The sequence below is a fragment of the Acanthochromis polyacanthus genome, chromosome 23 (assembly GCF_021347895.1).
Source record: "Acanthochromis polyacanthus isolate Apoly-LR-REF ecotype Palm Island chromosome 23, KAUST_Apoly_ChrSc, whole genome shotgun sequence".
Lineage (NCBI taxonomy): Eukaryota > Metazoa > Chordata > Actinopteri > Pomacentridae > Acanthochromis > Acanthochromis polyacanthus.
The window spans coordinates 5,583,512-5,606,098 of record NC_067135.1 but is presented as its reverse complement, the minus strand read 5'-3'; the positions used below and the strand labels follow the sequence as shown (position 1 = coordinate 5,606,098).

General features: G+C 39.6%; 1 protein-coding gene and 1 long non-coding RNA gene across 4 annotated transcripts; both read left to right on the top strand.

Moving 5' to 3' along the window:
- The first annotated feature begins 1,422 nt into the window (after positions 1-1,422).
- LOC127532442 (uncharacterized) lies at positions 1,423-20,641 on the top strand. 3 transcript variants are annotated; one of them, XM_051944112.1, is made up of 6 exons: positions 1,423-1,541; positions 12,921-13,247; positions 14,029-14,070; positions 14,171-14,281; positions 14,380-14,414; positions 14,788-15,038. In XM_051944112.1, the coding sequence occupies exons 1-6, from the start codon at positions 1,496-1,498 to the stop codon at positions 14,908-14,910; spliced, it is 684 nt and encodes a 227-aa protein (XP_051800072.1). In that variant the 5' UTR covers positions 1,423-1,495; the 3' UTR covers positions 14,911-15,038. The 3 variants fall into 3 exon arrangements, with proteins under 3 accessions (XP_051800072.1, XP_051800070.1, XP_051800069.1); XM_051944110.1 differs by lacking the exon at positions 14,788-15,038 and adding an exon at positions 20,420-20,641 and having other exon boundaries at positions 1,426-1,541; XM_051944109.1 differs by lacking the exons at positions 14,380-14,414; positions 14,788-15,038 and adding exons at positions 20,012-20,046; positions 20,420-20,641 and having other exon boundaries at positions 1,427-1,541.
- LOC127532443 (uncharacterized) lies at positions 2,788-8,775 on the top strand. Its single transcript, XR_007939888.1, has 3 exons — positions 2,788-2,807; positions 8,547-8,657; positions 8,756-8,775. It is a non-coding gene; the product is annotated as an uncharacterized LOC127532443 (long non-coding RNA).
- Positions 20,642-22,587: the final 1,946 nt, after the last annotated feature.

Sequence of the window (22,587 nt, the reverse complement as noted above, 5' to 3'; positions counted from 1 at the left end):
TGTATGTGATCTGCAACAATGTTTATTTAGGTGCCGTGTGTCGAAATAACAGCCACAAAAATATCAAGACCAAAGGCAGAACATTGGCCAGAGCATCACTTTGCCTCTGCCAACTTGAATCCTTCCCACAGAAAATCCTGCTGCTATCTTTTACCAACAAACACGCATGAATTAAAATAAAACATGCTTCATCACACCAGGCCAACGTCTTGGTCCAGTTCTGACACTAAGGTGGTCGTTGTAGATGCTTTTGGTGGTGGACAATGGCCACTCTAGGAAGCCTGCAGCTAAGCAACAAATTTCAATGCTGTGTTTTCTGTGTGTGTTCTGATACCTCTTACAGCCAGCATTAAGGTTTTCAGCAGTTTGTGCTACAGTAGCTCTTCAGCCAGGCCAATCTTCACTCCCCACATACATTTAAGCACCAGCTTAAAAATGTAGTTGTGTCTGATTGGCTGGTAAGAGGGTCAACCTGTGTGACACTTTTACCATCTGTAGAGCCTCAGAAGGAAATGAAGCAAATAATGCAGCGCTGACAGAAATATAGTTGGGCAATGTAGCTGAAAAAAATCTTTTTGCATAATAGCTTTCATTTCAGTCACGACTGATAAATAGTGACAATTTTTAATGATTTATTTTAAAACAGACTAAGAAAAAAATTATTAATTTGAATTTAACAGCCTTGTTTTCAAGGCACATGGGTAATCATTTTAATTTAACACACAAATAAATAAATTAAACTGACAGTAATGAGATACAATAAATGAAGAAATGATGAAGTGAATTTTTGAATTTAGTGACTAAATGTTACAAATGCATGCAATTGAAAATATTTTGTAAATTAAACAGGGCTGGAACATTGGTCAATTGTAGCGTCTATCGACAAGAAAATGTTCAGCAAGTGATGTGTTTTGCCTGTGACACGGTGGAAGGTGTAGCCAGTGAAGAAGTTAATGCGGATCCCTGATGAATCAGCAAAGATGTCCAGTAAGTATGGTAAAGAAATAAAAAATAAGAGAAATATAAGTATAAAATGCACAAGTGTGAATCAAACATTGAAACGTTATTACTATTCCAGTATGTGGCTGTATATCTCTTGTACTTCCAGTCAGAAGAAACCTATCAAAACCATTCAAATTCACTATAAATCAAAAGTGGGCATGGAGATGAATAATTTTAGGCTCACAGCACTGCCTTCTTTCACAACAAAATCACCTCATACAGAGGTTGAAATCAGCGGGGCTGCTACTGTTTCCAACCACAATGGTCTTTTTTTGCAATGCTGGCACAGAAGAACAGCGTAACTTTCACCTGTACACTTGAGCTTGGCTTTATGTATGTCAAACTGTCCGAGCACACTTTCCGTCATGCCTAATAAACTGCTGTCTGACGTGTCTGTGGAACAGCTGAGCCTTCTAGCAAGAGCCATTCATTTCCACGCCCCTTTCTAATGACATAAATAAAGGGCCCTGACTGTGACAGTGTTATACGCAGGATGAGGGGCTTCACCTCCTTTACAGTTTTACTTCTCTGCAGTCACAGTAAGTGCCATTTATTCTCAGTAGCAAATCCACTTTTCTGATGTGCTGTTGAAGTCCGCGTAGGACTAAATCTGATGTTCTCTCTTCTCTTTGTTTCAGGCTGGATGTCTGAGTCTCTCACTGTGGAGTCAGGAGATGAAGTCACACTGATGTGCTCCAACATTTCCACCAGTCCAACTCTGACAGAGTGGTTCAGAGTGGTCAACAGAACTAAAACCAGCTGTATCTCTGCTATGTACGGGGGTGATGGCATACCTTCATTCTGTGACGGATTTCAAAGCGGAAAATATGAAATGAGTTCCAACAACGTTACTGTCTTTCTGAAGATCAAGCAAGTGGATTTATCTGACATCGGGCTGTACTTTTGTGGATTTTACACAAACAGACATACAGTCATTGCCAATTCGACTGAGCTGAGCATTGAAGGTAAGATAACAGTCGTGCCATCTCTCTTTCAATCTATTTTTAATCATAATATGAAGAGAATATCCTAAATGTATTATCACAGTAGTGTGAAATAACTCTGCTCCTGTCATATTCTTACTCAGTGTGGGCTAATTTTTACATGTCTGTTAGTGATACTGGAAAGAAAATGGAGGCTCTCCACACTATGAATATTTTACTGCTTACATTTTTTCCAGTCCCTACACACTAGCCATTTTTCACACTACTCTGCATATCAGCTTTAAAAAGCCATTTCGCCACACCGAATGTATCATCCAAAAACTTGCTCCTCTGTTTGCTATTTTTGAGCCATGCTGCATTGAACTTTTTTTATCTAGTATGTAATTTTCTTGTCATCTCCTCTCTTCTCTGTTTGAACACAGCTAAAAGGCCAGAAAGTGACAGAATATTTGACTGTTAGTCACCTTTGGCTTCTCCGTTCATCTGAGTAACACAGATTTTTCTTGTTTTTAGAACATGCAGCAAAATGGCTTGCTTTTGGCAATTTTTCAAAATGAGACGTGGAATAAAGTGATAATGTTGAAACATTACAATGCTTTGCTTAGAATTAGTCATGTAGCAGAAACAGGCGTCACAGATGATTTGTTAAGGGACCGTCAAAAAGTTGAAAATGTGAAATGTTTAAAGTTTCTGGCTGATTAATGTTGTAATTTGGCTGGTTTTGTTAAAAGGATACATGATTTTCAAATCTGCCAGCTGGTTTTGGGGTTCAAAGGGTTAATGAGCATAAAATAATATAATGCTGATGTGTCTTTACAGGAAATGGTGAATCCAATGATGAAGGGGATTTAAAGACTGCCAGTAGGTTTCTTTAATTGTGCATTTTGGTATAGTAATTTTAGTATAAAACAGATCTAAAGCAACCAGCTTAAATTTACGGTTGGATATGTTCTTTTTGTAGACAAACCTGACACAGTCGCACACCCAATGAGCATGATCCTTGGTGGTTTGACCGTTTTGCTCACTATAATAGTCCTAATACAGGCTGTAAAAATCTGGAAACTCCAAAAAGGTAAAGATGGACTTTAATTTGTTGCACATTCCAGACTGAAAAGCAAAGTTTATCGACAGTAAAAATTAACTAATCGCACTTTTGTGTTTGCCATTTAGCTGCGAATGGAGGATCACAAACAGAAAAAAGCGAGGTAAACCCTTTTCATACCCAAGTACGTGTTTTTCATATGTAAAAGTTACCTTTAAACATCTGATTAGTCTTTGAATAACCTCTTTTAGCAGCATCAAACAGCCAGTTCAGGCAAGCAGAGAGTCAGAACCTCTCATCCTCTTAAACCTTAAATAATAATAGCTCAGTTAAATCAGAAATGAAGTGTAATCTTAAATCGGAATATTCAGCTTTTGCTTGAAGTCAATAAACCTGCATTTTACAGTGTAAATATAACTTAACTGTGATTACAACACAAAGAAATCTTCATATTGTTTTGGTGTAACCCACACAGCTTTGTGGTACAGCTACAGTACATGTGATCTGTGTGACTCTAAATATTCTAATTTTCAGAATCTGAGGTCAGATGATCTGAACTACGCAGCTGTAACTTTCCAGACAAAATCGAAAAGACACCGCAGGCCTGCAGCAGAGAAAGCAATGGAGCCACATGTTGTTTATGCTGCCACCAGATAAACTCAGGAGGCTCCTGGAACTGCAGATCAGAGTTCAACTCATGCTTTATCATATTCACCTGCTGATGTATTTTCTCTGCATGTAACAAACAAAACAAGTCCTAGCAAAAAATAAAGTTTCTGTATTCAAGCTGCCTGTTGTCTGTGTTGCAGTCAAAGTCTTTGTGTCTCGTTCTACGCCTGCTTGTCATCTGAGAGGGGAAAAAAACTTAAGGTGTGATAGAGGAGGAGTCAGAGAGCGTAACAATGGCTGTGAAACTCTAATGGACGGAGCAAAGTGGTCTGCAGTGGGAGGAGTGAGGAGTGAAATGCATGTGAGTGTTTGACAGGAAGAGACAGCATAGTGTGGTCTGAGCACAAGCGATATGAAAACCAAAAAACATCTAAAGGTAAAAGCTCTGTTGGAAAGTATTAAAAAAAACGCCACAACTGTCATCTAATTAAAGCAGCTGATCTATTTAGACATTTAGAAATGTTTAAAAAAACAACAGAAAATTCTCACGCTTATTTGACAAACGTATATGAGTCAAGAATAGTCTCCACCACAGACCACAAACATCACACATAGTGAGTGCTGCTCCTTTTGCATCTGGCTTTTGCATGAGGGTGTTAAAGTGCTTTTAGTTCCAGTGAACAACTACGTAGTTTATCATGTTGATCTTGTTTCCTCTGAGTTTGAAGGACAATAACTGATGTAGTAAACACATAATACAGTTTGAAATTTACAGTGCTGACATGTGTATCTCGGTCTTATCTGACCTTGTTAAACCTTTGATGCATAACATGGGTCCAGAGATACCCATTTTCAATTGAATGATCGAATGTGGGTCACTTTTGACCCATGTTGGGCATCAAAGGGCTTAATTACTCCACTTGCACTGGTCTGCAATGACAATGACACTAACTTCAGGATATTGTCATTCTTGTACCACCAAAACAGCTCTGACACTTCAAGACATGGACTCCACAAAACCTCTGAAAGTTTCCTGTAGTACCAGGCACTAATACATGACACAAATGCAGAGCTTAGATTGAGATCTTGATAAGTTGGTCATCAAGTTAACGCCTTAAACTCTTTTTCATGTTCCACAAACTATTTCTGAACATTTTCAGCAATGTGGCAGGGAGGAATATAGTGATACCATATGTGTCTGGTGTGTCTGAAAAACTGAGGAGGATTTTCAACAAACACCAGATCCCTGTCTTTTTAAGCCAAATAACACCCTCTGGTCCACCCAAAGACCCCACACCACACAGCCAGAAGAGCAACCTGGTGTATGCAGTTAAATGCAGCGAGGAATGCTCAGATCTCTACATAGAGGAAACCAAACAGTAACTTAACAAGTGCATGGCTCAACACAGGAGAGCCAGTTCCTCAGGACAGAATTCAGCAGTCTTCCTTCACCTTAAGGAAGAAGGACACTCGTTTCAGGACACCAATGTTCAGATTTGGGACAGAGAGGACAGATGGTTTGAGAGAGGAGTGAAAGAAGCCATCCACGTCAAATTCGAGAAGCCATCTCTGAACGGGGGGGTGGTCTGCGACATCATCTTTCGCCAATTTACAATCAGGTCCTTTCAAAACTCCCCAAAAGAACAACTCAGCAGATTGACTCATGCTAATGACCACCATTAGCACACGAGGGCTCAGTGACATCTGTGCATTTCAACGACCCCCACCGATACTCACAACGACCATCGTTGAGTAGTCAGATGAGTTTTATATTAGTCGTTGGAATAATAGCCCTAGACACACCTCATAGAGGTTTAAAAGCTGAGGCAACACCAACCACCAGAACTGAAGAAGCCTCTTGGATGAGAGGTGAAACATCTTCAAGGAACTTTCTTAAAGTCCACTGGATTAATTTGAACTACTTTGGATAACCATGACCTGGATGAATGAGAACCTACACAGACGTTGTGGCAGGGAGCATTCCACTGCTGAAAGATGCTGCTGCCATGAAGGGGTGTATGTGATCTGCAACAATGTTTATTTAGGTGCCGTGTGTCGAAATAACAGCCACAAAAATATCAAGACCAAAGGCAGAACATTGGCCAGAGCATCACTTTGCCTCTGCCAACTTGAATCCTTCCCACAGAAAATCCTGCTGCTATCTTTTACCAACAAACACGCATGAATTAAAATAAAACATGCTTCATCACACCAGGCCAACGTCTTGGTCCAGTTCTGACACTAAGGTGGTCGTTGTAGATGCTTTTGGTGGTGGACAATGGCCACTCTAGGAAGCCTGCAGCTAAGCAACAAATTTCAATGCTGTGTTTTCTGTGTGTGTTCTGATACCTCTTACAGCCAGCATTAAGGTTTTCAGCAGTTTGTGCTACAGTAGCTCTTCAGCCAGGCCAATCTTCACTCCCCACATACATTTAAGCACCAGCTTAAAAATGTAGTTGTGTCTGATTGGCTGGTAAGAGGGTCAACCTGTGTGACACTTTTACCATCTGTAGAGCCTCAGAAGGAAATGAAGCAAATAATGCAGCGCTGACAGAAATATAGTTGGGCAATGTAGCTGAAAAAAATCTTTTTGCATAATAGCTTTCATTTCAGTCACGACTGATAAATAGTGACAATTTTTAATGATTTATTTTAAAACAGACTAAGAAAAAAATTATTAATTTGAATTTAACAGCCTTGTTTTCAAGGCACATGGGTAATCATTTTAATTTAACACACAAATAAATAAATTAAACTGACAGTAATGAGATACAATAAATGAAGAAATGATGAAGTGAATTTTTGAATTTAGTGACTAAATGTTACAAATGCATGCAATTGAAAATATTTTGTAAATTAAACAGGGCTGGAACATTGGTCAATTGTAGCGTCTATCGACAAGAAAATGTTCAGCAAGTGATGTGTTTTGCCTGTGACACGGTGGAAGGTGTAGCCAGTGAAGAAGTTAATGCGGATCCCTGATGAATCAGCAAAGATGTCCAGTAAGTATGGTAAAGAAATAAAAAATAAGAGAAATATAAGTATAAAATGCACAAGTGTGAATCAAACATTGAAACGTTATTACTATTCCAGTATGTGGCTGTATATCTCTTGTACTTCCAGTCAGAAGAAACCTATCAAAACCATTCAAATTCACTATAAATCAAAAGTGGGCATGGAGATGAATAATTTTAGGCTCACAGCACTGCCTTCTTTCACAACAAAATCACCTCATACAGAGGTTGAAATCAGCGGGGCTGCTACTGTTTCCAACCACAGTGGTCTTTTTTTGCAATGCTGGCACAGAAGAACAGCGTAACTTTCACCTGTACACTTGAGCTTGGCTTTATGTATGTCAAACTGTCCGAGCACACTTTCCGTCATGCCTAATAAACTGCTGTCTGACGTGTCTGTGGAACAGCTGAGCCTTCTAGCAAGAGCCATTCATTTCCACGCCCCTTTCTAATGACATAAATAAAGGGTCCTGACTGTGACAGTGTTATACGCAGGATGAGGGGCTTCACCTCCTTTACAGTTTTACTTCTCTGCAGTCACAGTAAGTGCCATTTATTCTCAGTAGCAAATCCACTTTTCCAAGTCCACTTTCCATGTTAAACTTGCAAATTTGCCGCCATGGAATTCATTGTGATGTGTTATTGAAATCCACGTAGGAGTAAATCTGATGTTCTCTCTTCTCTTTGTTTCAGGCTGGATGTCTGAGTCTCTCACTGTGGAGTCTGGTGGTGAAGTCACACTGATGTGCTCCAACATTTCCACCAGTCCAACTCAGGCGGAGTGGTTCAGAGTGGTCAGCAGAACTAAAACCAGCTGTATCTCTGCTATGTACGGTGCTGATGGCAAACCTTCATTCTGTGACGGATTTCAAAGCGGAAAATATAACATGAGCTCCAACGACGTTACTGTCTTTCTGAAGATCAAGCAAGTGGATTTATCTGACGCCGGGCTGTACTTTTGTGGATTTTACACAAACAAACATACAGTCATTGCCAATTCGATTGAGCTGAGCATTGAAGGTAAGATAACAGTCGTGCCATATCTCTTTCAATCTATTTTTTGTCATAATATTAAAAGAATATCCTAAATGTATTATCACAGTAGTGTGAAACAACTCTGCTTCTGTCATATTCTTACTGTTTTTACATGTCTGTTAGTGATACTGGAAAGAAAATGGAGGCTCTACACACTATGAATATTTTACTGCTTACATTTTTTCCAGTCCCTACACACTAGCCATTTTTCACACTACTCTGCATATTAACTTTAAAAAGCTATTTCGCCACACCGAATGTATCATCCAAAAACTTGCTCCTCTGTTTGCTATTTTTGAGCCATGCTGCATTGAACTTTTTTTATCTAGTATGTAATTTTCTTGTCATCTCTCTTCTCTGTTTGAACACAGCTAAAAGGCCAGAAAGTGACAGAATATTTGACTGTTAGTCACCTTTGGCTTCTCCGTTCATCTGAGTAACACAGATTTTTCTTGTTTTTTAGAACATGCAGCAAAATGGCTTGCTTTTGGCAATTTTTCAAAATGAGACGTGGAATAAAGTGATAATGTTGAAACATTGCAATGCTTTGCTTAGAATTAGTCATGTAGCAGAAACACACATCACAGATGATATGTTAAGGGACCGTCAAAAAGTTGAAAATGTGAAATTTTTAAAGTTTCTGGTTGATTAATGGTGTAATTTGGCTGGTTTTGTTAAAAGGATACATGATTTTCAAATCTGCCAGCTGGTTTTGGGGTTCAAAGGGTTAATGAGCATAAAATAATATAATGCTGATGTTTCTTTACAGGAAATGGTGAATCCGATGATGAAGGGGATTTAGACACTGCCAGTACGTTTCTTTAATTGTGCATTTTAGTATAAAACATATCTAAAGCAACCAGCTTAAATTTTATAGTTTAATGTATGTGCTTTTTGTAGACAAACCTGACACAGTCGCACACCCAATGAGCATGATCCTTGGTGGTTTGACTGTTTTGCTCACTATAGTAGTCCTAATACAGGCTGTAAAAATCTGGAAACTCCAAAAAGGTAAAGATGGACTTTAATTTGTTGCTCATTCCAGACTGAAAAGCAAAGTTTATCGACAGTAAAAATGAACTAATCACCATTTCGTGTTTGCCATTTAGCTGTGAATGGAGGATCACAAACAGAAAAAAGCGAGGTAAACCCTTTTCAAACTCATGTACGTTTTTTTAATCTGTAAAAGTTACCTTTAAACATATGATTAGTCTGAATAACCTCTTTTAGCAGCATCAAACAGCCACTTCAGGCAAGCAGAGAGTCAGAACCTCTCATCCTCTTCAACCTTAAATAATAATAGCTCAGTTAAATCAGAAGTGAAGTGTAATCTTAAATCGGAATATTCAGCTTTTGCTTGAAGTCAATAAACCTGCATTTTACAGTGTAAATATAACTAAACTGTGATTACAACCCAAAGAACTCTTCATATTATGTTTTGGTGCAACCCACACAGATTTGTGGCAAAGCTACAGTACATGTGATCTGTTTGACTCTAAATATTCTAATTTTCAGAATCTGAGGTCAGATGATCTGAACTACGCAGCTGTAACTTTCCAGACAAAATCGAAAAGACACCGCAGGCCTGCAGCAGAGAGAGCAATGGAGCCACATGTTGTTTATGCTGCCACCAGATAAACTCAGGAGGCTCCTGGAACTGCAGATCAGAGTTCAACTCATGCTTCATCACATTCACCTGCTGATGTATTTTCTCTGTGTGTGTAACAAACAAAACAAGTCTTAGCAAAAAATAAAGTTTCTGTATTCAGACTGCCTGTTGTCTGTGTTGCAGTCAAAGTCTTTGTGTCTCGTTTTACGCCTGCTTGTCGTCTGAGAGGGAAAAAAACTTAAGGTGTGATAGAGGAGGAGTCAGAGAGCGTAACAATGGCTGTGAAACTCTAATGGACGGAGCAAAGCGGTCTGCAGTGGGAGGAGTGACATGCATGTGAGTGACAGGAAGAGACAGCATAGTGTGGTCTGAGCACAAGCGATATGAAAACCAAAAAACATCTAAAGTTAAAAGCTCTGTTGGAAAGTATAAAAAAATGCCATAACTGTCATCTAATTAAAGCAGCTGATCTATTTAGACATTTAGAAATGTTTAAAAAACAACAGAAAATTCTCACGCTTATTTGACAAACGTATATGAGTCAAGAATAGTCTCCACCACAGACCACAAACATCACACATAGTGAGTGCTGCTCCTTTTGCATCTGGCTTTTGCATGAGGTTGTTAAAGTGCTTTAAGTTCCAGTGAACAACTACGTAGTTTATCATGTTGATCTGTTTCCTCTGAGTTTGAAGGACAATAACTGATGTAGTAAACACATAATACAGTTTAAAATTTACAGTGCTTACATGTGTATCTCAGTCTTATCTGACCTTGTTAAACCTTTGATGCATAACATGAGTCCAGAGATACCCATTTTCAATTGAATGATCGAATGTGGGTCACTTTTGACCCATGTTGGGCATCAAAGGGTTTAATTACTCCACTTGCCTTCAATTTGCACTGGTCTGCAATGACAGTGACACTAACTTCAGGATATTGTCATTCTTGTACAACCAAAACAGCTCTGACACTTCAAGACATGGACTCCACAAAACCTCTGAAAGTTTCCTGTAGTACCAGGCACTAATAGATGACACAAATGCAGAGCTTAGATTGAGATCTTGATAAGTTGGTCCTCAAGTCAACGCCTTAAACTCTTTTCCATGTTCCACAAACTATTTCTGAACATTTTCAGCAATGTGGCAGGGAGGAATATAGTGATACCATATGTGTCTGGTGTGTCTGAAAAACTGAGGAGGATTTTCAACAAACACCAGATCCCTGTCTTTTTTAAGCCAAATAACACCCTCTGGTCCACCCAAAGACCCCACACCACACAGCCAGAAGAGCAACCTGGTGTATGCAGTTAAATGCAGCGAGGAATGCTCAGATCTCTACATAGAGGAAACCAAACAGTCACTTAACAAGCGCATGGCTCAACACAGGAGAGCCAATTCCTCAGGACAGGATTCGGCAGTCTTCCTTCACCTTAAGGAAGAAGGACACTCGTTTCAGGACACCAATGTTCAGATTTGGGACAGAGAGGGCAGATGGTTTGAGAGAGGAGTGAAAGAAGCCATCCATGTCAAAGTAGAGGAGCCATCTCTGAACATCTTTCGCCAATTTACAATCAGGTCCTTTCAAAACTCCCCAAAAGAACGACTCAGCAGATTGACTCATGCTAATGACCACCATTAGCACACGAGGGCTCAGTGACATCTGTGCATTTCAACGACCCCCACCGATACTCACAACGACCATCGTTGAGTAGTCACATGAGTTTTATATTAGTCGTTGGAATAATAGCCCTAGACACACCTCATAGAGGTTTAAAAGCTGAGGCAACACCAACCACCAGAACTGAAGAAGCCTCTTGGATGAGAGGTGAAACGCCTTCAAGGAACTTTCTTAAAGTCCAGTGGATTGATTTGAACTACTTTGGATAACCATGACCTGGATGAATGAGAACCTACACAGACGTTGTGGCAGGGAGCATTCCACTGCTGAAAGATGCAGCTGCCATGAAGGGGTGTATGTGATCTGCAACAATGTTTATTTAGGTGCCGTGTGTCGAAATAACAGCCACAAAAATATCAAGACCAAAGGCAGAACATTGGCCAGAGCATCACTTTGCCTCTGCCAACTTGAATCCTTCCCACAGAAAATCCTGCTGCTATCTTTTACCAACAAACACGCATGAATTAAAATAAAACATGCTTCATCACACCAGGCCAACGTCTTGGTCCAGTTCTGACACTAAGGTGGTCGTTGTAGATGCTTTTGGTGGTGGACAATGGCCACTCTAGGAAGCCTGCAGCTAAGCAACAAATTTCAATGCTGTGTTTTCTGTGTGTGTTCTGATACCTCTTACAGCCAGCATTAAGGTTTTCAGCAGTTTGTGCTACAGTAGCTCTTCAGCCAGGCCAATCTTCACTCCCCACATACATTTAAGCACCAGCTTAAAAATGTAGTTGTGTCTGATTGGCTGGTAAGAGGGTCAACCTGTGTGACACTTTTACCATCTGTAGAGCCTCAGAAGGAAATGAAGCAAATAATGCAGCGCTGACAGAAATATAGCTGGGCAATGTAGCTGAAAAAAATCTTTTTGCATCATAGCTTTCATTTCAGTCACGACTGATAAATAGTGACAATTTTTAACGATTTATTTTAAAACAGACTAAGAAAAAAATTATTAATTTGAATTTAACAACCTTGTTTTCAAGGCACATGGGTAATCATTTTAATTTAACACACAAATAAATAAATTAAACTGACAGTAATGAGATACAATAAATGAAGAAATGATGAAGTGAATTTTTGAATTTAGTGATTAAATGTTACAAATGCATGCAATTGAAAATATTTTGTAAATTAAACAGGGCTGGAACATTGGTCAATTGTAGCGTCTATCGACAAGAAAATGTTGAGCAAGTGACGTGTTTTGCCTGTGACACGGTGGGAGGTGTAGCCAGTGAAGAAGTTAATGCGGATCCCTGATGAATCAGCAAAGATGTCCAGTAAGTATGGTAAAGAAATAAAAAATTAGAGAAATATAAGTATATAATGCACAAGTGTGAATCAAACATTGAAACGTTATTACTATTCCAGTATGTGGCTGTATATCTCTGGTACTTCCAGTCAGAAGAAACCTATCAAAACCATTCAAATTCACTGTAAATCAAAAGTGGGCATGGAGATGAATAATTTTAGGCTCACAGCACTGCCTTCTTTCACAACAAAATCACCTCATACAGAGGTTGAAATCAGCGGGGCTGCTACTGTTTCCAACCACAGTGGTCTTTTTTTGCAATGCTGGCACAGAAGAACAGCGTAACTTTCACCTGTACACTTGAGCTTGGCTTTATGTATGTCAAACTGTCCGAGCACACTTTCCGTCATGCCTAATAAACTGCTGTCTGACGTGTCTGTGGAACAGCTGAGCCTTCTAGCAAGAGCCATTCATTTCCACGCCCCTTTCTAATGACATAGATAAAGGGCCCTGACTGTGACAGTGTTATACACAGGATGAGGGGCTTCACCTCCTTTACAGTTTTACTTCTCTGCAGTCACAGTAAGTGCCATTTATTCTCAGTAGCAAATCCACTTTTCCAAGTCCACTTTCCATGCTGAACTTGCAAATTTGCCACCATGGAATTCATTGTGATGTGTTATTGAAATCCACGTAGGAGTAAATCTGATGTTCTCTCTTCTCTTTGTTTCAGGCTGGATGTCTGAGTCTCTCACTGTGGAGTCTGGTGGTGAAGTCACACTGATGTGCTCCAACATTTCCACCTTTCCAACTCAGGCGGAGTGGTTCAGAGTGGTCAACAGAACTAAAACCAGCTGTATCTCTTCTATGTACGGTGCTGAGGGCAAACCTTCATTCTGTGACGGATTTCAAAGGGGAAAATATGAAATGAGTTCCAACATCGTTACTGTCTTTCTCAAGATCAAGCAAGTGGATTTATCTGACGCCGGGCTGTACTTTTGTGGATTTTACACAAACAAACATACAGTCATTGCCAATTCGACTGAGCTGAGCATTGAAGGTAAGATAACAGTCGTGCCATCTCTCTTTCAATCTATTTTTTATCATAATATGAAGAGAATATCCTAAATGTATTATCACAGTAGTGTGAAACAACTCTGCTCCTGTCATATTCTTACTGTTTTTACATGTCTGTTAGTGATACTGGAAAGAAAATGGAGGCTCTCCACACTATGAATATTTTACTGCTTACATTTTTTGCAGTCCCGACACACTAGCCATTTTTTCACACTACTCTGCATATCAGCTTTAAAAAGCCATTTCGCCACACCGAAAGTATCATCGAAAAACTTGCTCCTCTGTTTGCTATTTTTGAGCCATGCTGCATTTAACTTTTTTTATCTAGTATGTAATTTTCTTGTCATCTCCTCTCTTCTCTGTTTGAACACAGCTAAAAGGCCAGAAAGTGACAGAATATTTGACTGTTAGTCACCTTTGACTTCTCCGTTCATCTGAGCAACACAGATTTTTCTTGTTTTTTAGAACATGCAGCAAAATGGCTTGCTTTTGGCAATTTTTCAAACTGAGACGTGGAATAAAGTGATAATGTTGAAACATTACAATGCTTTGCTTAGAATTAGTCATGTAGCAGAAACACACATCACAGATGATTTGTTAAGGGACCGTCAAAAAGTTGAAAATGTGAAATTTTTAAAGTTTCTGGCTGATTAATGGTGTAATTTGGCTGGTTTTGTTAAAAGTAATTTCAAATCTGCCAGCTGGTTTTGGGGTTCAAAGGGTTAATGAGCATAAAATAATATAATGCTGATGTGTCTTTACAGGAAATGGTGAATCCGATGATGAAGGGGATTTAAAGACTGCCAGTAGGTTTCTTTAATTGTGCATTTTGGTATCGTAATTTTCGTATAAAACATATCTAAAGCAACCAGCTTAAATTTACGGTTGGATATGTTCTTTTTGTAGACAAACCTGACACAGTCACACACCCAATGAGCATGATCCTTGGTGGTTTGACCGTTTTGCTCATTATAGTAGTCCTAGTAGAGGGTGTAAAAATCTGGAAACTCCAAAAAGGTAAAGATGGACTTTAATTTGTTGCACATTCCAGACTGAAAAGCAAAGTTTATCGTCAGTAAAAATTAACTAATCGCACTTTTGTGTTTGCCATTTAGCTGTGAATGGAGGATCACAAACAGAAAAAAGCGAGGTAAACCCTTTTCATACCCAAGTACGTTTTTTTAATATGTAAAAGTTACCTTTAAACATATGATTATTCTGTGAATAACCTCTGTTAGCGGCATCAAACAGCCACTTCAGGCAAGCAGAGAGTCAGAACCTCTCATCCTCTTCAACCTTAAATAATAATAGCTCAGTTAAATCAGAAGTGAAGTGTAGTCTTAAATCGGAATATTCAGCTTTTGCTTGAAGTCAATAAACCTGCATTTTACAGTGTAAATATAACTTAACTGTGATTACAACACAAAGAAATCTTCATATTATGTTTTGGTGTAACCCACACAGATTTGTGGCAAAGCTACAGTACATGTGATCTGTGTGACTCTAAATATCCTAATTTTCAGAATCTGAGATCAGATGATCTGAACTACGCAGCTGTAACTTTCCAGACGAAATCGAAAAGACACCGCAGGCCTGCAGCAGAGAGAGCAATGGAGACACATGTTGTTTATGCTGCCACCAGATAAACTCAGGAGGCTCCTGGAACTGCAGATCAGAGTTCAACTCATGCTTCATCATATTCACCAGCTGATGTATTTTCTCTGTGTGTAACAAACAAAACAAGTCCTCGCAAAAAATAAAGTTTCTGTATTCAGGCTGCCTGTTGTCTGTGTTGCAGTCAAAGTCTTTGTGTCTCGTTTTACGCCTGCTTGTCGTCTGAGAGGGAAAAAAAACTTAAGGTGTGATAGAGGAGGAGTCAGAGAGCGTAACAATGGCTGTGAAACTCTAATGGACGGAGCAAAGCGGTCTGCAGTGGGAGGAGTGAGGAGTGAAATGCATGTGAGTGACAGGAAGAGACAGCATAGTGTGGTCTGAGCACAAGCGATATGAAAACCAAAAAACATCTAAAGGTAAAAGCTCTGTTGGAAAGTATTAAAAATGGCATAACTGTCATCTAATTAAAGCAGCTGATCTATTTAGACATTTAGAAATGTTTAAAAAAACAACAGAAAATTCTCACGCTTATTTGACAAACGTATATGAGTCAAGAATAGTCTCCACCACAGACCACAAACATCACACATAGTGAGTGCTGCTCCTTTTGCATCTGGCTTTTGCATGAGGGTGTTAAAGTGCTTTTAGTTCCAGTGAACAACTACGTAGTTTATCATGTTGATCTTGTTTCCTCTGAGTTTGAAGGACAATAACTGATGTAGTAAACACATAATACAGTTTGAAATTTACAGTGCTGACATGTGTATCTCAGTCTTATCTGACCTTGTTAAACCTTTGATGCATAACATGGGTCCAGAGATACCCATTTCAATTGAATGTGGGTCACTTTTGACCCATGTTGGGCATCAAAGGGCTTAATTACTCCACTTGCACTGGTCTGCAATGACAATGACACTAACTTCAGGATATTGTCATTCTTGTACCACCAAAACAGCTCTGACACTTCAAGACATGGACTCCACAAAACCTCTGAAAGTTTCCTGTAGTACCAGGCACTAATACATGACACAAATGCAGAGCTTAGATTGAGATCTTGATAAGTTGGTCATCAAGTTAACGCCTTAAACTCTTTTTCATGTTCCACAAACTATTTCTGAACATTTTCAGCAATGTGGCAGGGAGGAATATAGTGATACCATATGTGTCTGGTGTGTCTGAAAAACTGAGGAGGATTTTCAACAAACACCAGATCCCTGTCTTTTTTAAGCCAAATAACACCCTCTGGTCCACCCAAAGACCCCACACCACACAGCCAGAAGAGCAACCTGGTGTATGCAGTTAAATGCAGCGAGGAATGCTCAGATCTCTACATAGGGGAAACCAAACAGTAACTTAACAAGTGCATGGCTCAACACAGGAGAGCCAGTTCCTCAGGACAGGATTCGGCAGTCTTCCTTCACCTTAAGGAAGAAGGACACTCGTTTCAGGAAACCAGTGTTCAGATTTGGGACAGAGAGGGCAGATGGTTTGAGAGAGGAGTGAAAGAAGCCATCCATGTCAAAGTAGAGAAGCCATCTCTGAACGGGGGGGTGGTCTGCGACATTATCTTTCGCCAATTTACAATCAGGTCCTTTCAAAACTCCCCAAAAGAACGACTCAGCAGATTGACTCATGCTAATGACCACCATTAGCACACGAGGGCTCAGTGACATCTGTGCATTTCAACGACCCCCACCGATACTCACAACGACCATCGTTGAGTAGTCACGAGTTTTATATTAGTCGTTGGAATAATAGCCCTAGACACACCTCATAGAGGTTTAAAAGCTGATGCAACACCAACCACCAGAACTGAAGAAGCCTCTTGGATGAGAGGTGAAACGCCTTCAAGGAACTTTCTTAAAGTCCACTGGATTAATTTGAACTACTTTGGATAACCATGACCTGGATGAATGAGAACCTACACAGACGTTGTGGCAGGGAGCATTACACTGCTGAAAGATGCAGCTGCCATGAAGGGGTGTATGTGATCTGCAACAATGTTTATTTAGGTACCGTGTGTCGAAATAACAGCCACAAAAGTATCAAGACCAAAGGCAGAACATTGGCCAGAGCATCACTTTGCCTCTGCCAACTTGAATCCTCCCCATAGAAAATCCTGCTGCTATCTTTTACCAACAAACACACATGAATTAAAATAAAACATGCTTCATCACACCAGGCCAACGTCTTGGTCCAGTTCTGACACTAAGGTGGTCGTTGTAGATGCTTTTGGTGGTGGACAATGGCCACTCTAGGAAGCCTGCAGCTAAGCAACAAGTTTCAATGCTGTGTGTTCTGATACCTCTTACAGCCAGCATTAAGGTTTTCAGCAGTTTGTGCTACAGTAGCTCTTCAGCCAGGCCAATCTTCACTCCCCACATACATTTAAGCACCAGCTTGAAAATGTAGTTGTGTCTGATTGGCTGGTAAGAGGGTCAACCTGTGTGACACTTTTACCATCTGTAGAGCCTCAGAAGGAAATAAAGCAAATAATGCAGCGCTGACAGAAATATAGCTGGGCAATGTAGCTGAAAAAAATCTTTTTGCATAATAGCTTTCATTTCAGTCACGACTGATAAATAGTGACAATTTTTAATGATTTATTTTAAAACAGACTAAGAAAAAAATGATTAATTTGAATTTAACAACCTTGTTTTCAAGGCACATGGGTAATCATTTTAATTTAACACACAAATAAATAAATTAAACTGACAGTAATGAGATACAATAAATGAAGAAATGATGAAGTGAATTTTTGAATTTAGTGACTAAATGTTACAAATGCATGCAATTGAAAATATTTTGTAAATTAAACAGGGCTGGAACATTGGTCAATTGTAGCGTCTATCGACAAGAAAATGTTCAGCAAGTGATGTGTTTTGCCTGTGACACGGTGGGAGGTGTAGCCAGTGAAGAAGTTAATGCGGATCCCTGATGAATCAGCAAAGATGTCCAGTAAGTATGGTAAAGAAATAAAAAATAAGAGAAATATAAGTATAAAATGCACAAGTGTGAATCAAACATTGAAACGTTATTACTATTCCAGTATGTGGCTGTATATCTCTTGTACTTCCAGTCAGAAGAAACCTATCAAAACCATTCAAATTCACTATAAATCAAAAGTGGGCATGGAGATGAATAATTTTAGGCTCACAGCACTGCCTTCTTTCACAACAAAATCACCTCATACAGAGGTTGAAATCAGCGGGGCTGCTACTGTTTCCAACCACAGTGGTCTTTTTTTGCAATGCTGGCACAGAAGAACAGCGTAACTTTCACCTGTACACTTGAGCTTGGCTTTATGTATGTCAAACTGTCCGAGCACACTTTCCGTCATGCCTAATAAACTGCTGTCTGACGTGTCTGTGGAACAGCTGAGCCTTCTAGCAAGAGCCATTCATTTCCACGCCCCTTTCTAATGACATAAATAAAGGGTCCTGACTGTGACAGTGTTATACGCAGGATGAGGGGCTTCACCTCCTTTACAGTTTTACTTCTCTGCAGTCACAGTAAGTGCCATTTATTCTCAGTAGCAAATCCACTTTTCCAAGTCCACTTTACATGTTAAACGTGCAAATTTGCCGCCATGGAATTCATTGTGATGTGTTATTGAAATCCACGTAGGAGTAAATCTGATGTTCTCTCTTCTCTTTGTTTCAGGCTGGATGTCTGAGTCTCTCACTGTGGAGTCTGGTGGTGAAGTCACACTGATGTGCTCCAACATTTCCACCAGTCCAACTCAGGCGGACTGGTTCAGAGTGGTCAACAGAACTAAAACCAGCTGTATCTCTGCTATGTACGGTGCTGATGGCAAACCTTCATTCTGTGACGGATTTCAAAGCGGAAAATATGAAATGAGCTCCAACAACGTTACTGTCTTTCTGAAGGTCAAGCAAGTGGATTTATCTGACGCCGGGCTGTACTTTTGTGGATTTTATACAAACAAACATACAGTCATTGCCAATTCGACTGAGCTGAGCATTGAAGGTAAGATAACAGTCGTGCCATCTCTCTTTCAATCTATTTTTTATCAAAATATTAAAAGAATATCCTCAATGTATTATCACAGTAGTGTGAAACAACTCTGCTTCTGTCATATTCTTACTGTTTTTAGATGTCTGTTAGTGATATTGGAAAGAAAATGGAGGCTCTCCACACTATGAATATTTTACTGCTTACATTTTTTGCAGTCCCTACACACTAGCCATTTTTTCACACTACTCTGCATATCAGCTTTACAAAGCCATTTCGCCACACCGAATGTATCATCCAAAAACTTGCTCCTCCGTTTGCTACTTTTGAGCCATGCTGCATTTAACTTTTTTTATCTAGTATGTAATTTTCTTGTCATCTCCTCTCTTCTCTGTTTGAACACAGCTAAAAGGCCAGAAAGTGACAGAATATTTGACTGTTAGTCACCTTTGGCTTCTCCGTTCATCTGAGCAACACAGATTTTTCTTGTTTTTTAGAACATGCAGCAAAATGGCTTGCTTTTGGCAATTTTTCAAAATGAGACGTGGAATAAAGTGATAATGTTGAAACATTACAATGCTTTGCTTAGAATTAGTCATGTAGCAGAAACACACATCACAGATGATGTGTTAAGGGACCGTCAAAAAGTTGAAAAATGTGAAATTTTTCAAGTTTCTGGCTGATTAATGGTGTAATTTGGCTGATTTTGTTAAAAGGATACATGATTTTCAAATCTGCCAGCTGGTTTTGGGGTTCAAAGGGTTAATGAGCATAAAATAATATAATGCTGATGTTTCTTTACAGGAAATGGTGAATCCGATGATGAAGGGGATTTAAAGACTGCCAGTACGTTTCTTTAATTATGCATTTTAGTATCGTCATTTTCGTATAAAACATATCTAAAGCAACCAGCTTAAATTTTATAGTTTAATGTATGTTCTTTTTGTAGACAAACCTGACACAGTCGCACACCCAATGAGCATGATCCTTGGTGGTTTGACTGTTTTGCTCATTATAGTAGTCCTAATACAGGCTGTAAAGATCTGGAAACTCCAAAAAGGTAAAGATGAACTTTAATTTGTTGCACATTCCAGACTGAAAAGCAAAGTTTATCGTCAGTAAAAATTAACTAATCACCATTTTGTGTTTGCCATTTAGCTGTGAATGGAGGATCACAAACAGAAAAAAGCGAGGTAAACCCTTTTCAAACTCATGTACGTTTTTTTAATCTGTAAAAGTTACCTTTAAACATCTGATTAGTCTTTGAATAACCTCTTTTAGCAGCATCAAACAGCCAGTTCAGGCAAGCAGAGAGTCAGAACCTCTTGTCCTCTTCAACCTTAAATAATAATAGCTCAGTTAAATCAGAAGTGAAGTGTAATCTTAAATCGGAATATGCAGCTTTTGCTTGAAGTCAATAAACCTGCATTTTACAGTGTAAATATAACTAAACTGTGATTACAACCCAAAGAACTCTTCATATTATGTTTTGGTGCAACCCACACAGCTTTGTGGCAAAGCTACAGTACATGTGATCTGTGTGACTCTAAATATTCTGATTTTCAGAATCTGAGGTCAGATGATCTGAACTACGCAGCTGTAACTTTCCAGACAAAATCGAAAAGACACCGCAGGCCTGCAGCAGAGAGAGCAATGGAGCCACATGTTGTTTATGCTGCCACCAGATAAACTCAGGAGGCTCCTGGAACTGCAGATCAGAGTTCAACTCATGCTTCATCACATTCACCTGCTGATGTATTTTCTCTGCATGTAACAAAGAAAACAAGTCCTAGCAAAAAATAAAGTTTCTGTATTCAGGCTGCCTGTTGTCTGTGTTGCAGTCAAAGTCTTTGTGTCTCGTTTTACGCCTGCTTGTCGTCTGAGAGGGAAAAAAACTTAAGGTGTGATAGAGGAGGAGTCAGAGAGCGTAACAATGGCTGTGAAACTCTAATGGACGGAGCAAAGCAGTCTGCAGTGGGAGGAGTGACATGCATGTGAGTGACAGGAAGAGACAGCATAGTGTGGTCTGAGCACAAGCGATATGAAAACCAAAAAACATCTAAAGGTAAAAGCTCTGTTGGAAAGTATTAAAAAAAATGCCACAACTGTCATCTAATTAAAGCAGCTGATCTATTTAGACATTTAGAAATGTTTAAAAAAACAACAGAAAATTCTCACGCTTATTTGACAAACGTATATGAGTCAAGAATAGTCTCCACCACAGACCACAAACATCACACATAGTGAGTGCTGCTCCTTTTGCATCTGGCTTTTGCATGAGGTTGTTAAAGTGCTTTTAGTTCCAGTGAACAACTACGTAGTTTATCATGTTGATCTTGTTTCCTCTGAGTTTGAAGGACAATAACTGATGTAGTAAACACATAATACAGTTTAAAATTTACAGTGCTTACATGTGTATCTCAGTCTTATCTGACCTTGTTAAACCTTTGATGCATAACATGAGTCCAGAGATACCCATTTTCAATTGAATGATCGAATGTGGGTCACTTTTGACCCATGTTGGGCATCAAAGGGCTTAATTACTCCACTTGCACTGGTCTGCAATGACAATGACACTAACTTCAGGATATTGTCATTCTTGTACCACCAAAACAGCTCTGACACTTCAAGACATGGACTCCACAAAACCTCTGAAAGTTTCCTGTAGTACCAGGCACTAATACATGACACAAATGCAGAGCTTAGATTGAGATCTTGATAAGTTGGTCATCAAGTCAACGCCTTAAACTCTTTTTCATGTTCCACAAACTATTTCTGAACATTTTCAGCAATGTGGCAGGGAGGAATATAGTGATACCATATGTGTCTGGTGTGTCTGAAAAACTGAGGAGGATTTTCAACAAACACCAGATCCCTGTCTTTTTTAAGCCAAATAACACCCTCTGGTCCACCCAAAAGACCCCACACCACACAGCCAGAAGAGCAACCTGGTGTATGCAGTTAAATGCAGCGAGGAATGCTCAGATCTCTACATAGGGGAAACCAAACAGTCACTTAGCAAGCGCATGGCTCAACACAGGAGAGCCAATTCCTCAGTACAGGATTCGGCAGTCTTCCTTCACCTTAAGGAAGGAGGACACTCGTTTCAGGAAACCAATGTTCAGATTTTGGACAGAGAGGACAGATGGTTTGAGAGAGGAGTGAAAGAAGCCATCCATGTCAAAGTAGAGAAGCCATCTCTGAACATCTTTCGCCAATTTACAATCAGGTCCTTTCAAAACTCCCCAAAAGAACGACTCAGCAGATTGACTCATGCTAATGACCACCATTAGCACACGAGGGCTCAGTGACATCTGTGCATTTCAACGACCCCCACCGATACTCACAACGACCATCGTTGAGTAGTCAGATGAGTTTTATATTAGTCGTTGGAATAATAGCCCTAGACACACCTCATAGAGGTTTAAAAGCTGAGGCAACACCAACCACCAGAACTGAAGAAGCCTCTTGGATGAGAGGTGAAACGCCTTCAAGGAACTTTCTTAAAGTCCACTGGATTAATTTAAACTACTTTGGATAACCATGACCTGGATGAATGAGAACCTACACAGACGTTGTGGCAGGGAGCATTCCACTGCTGAAAGATGCTGCTGCCATGAAGGGGTGTATGTGATCTGCAACAATGTTTATTTAGGTACCGTGTGTCGAAATAACAGCCACAAAAATATCAAGACCAAAGGCAGAACATTGGCCAGAGCATCACTTTGCCTCTG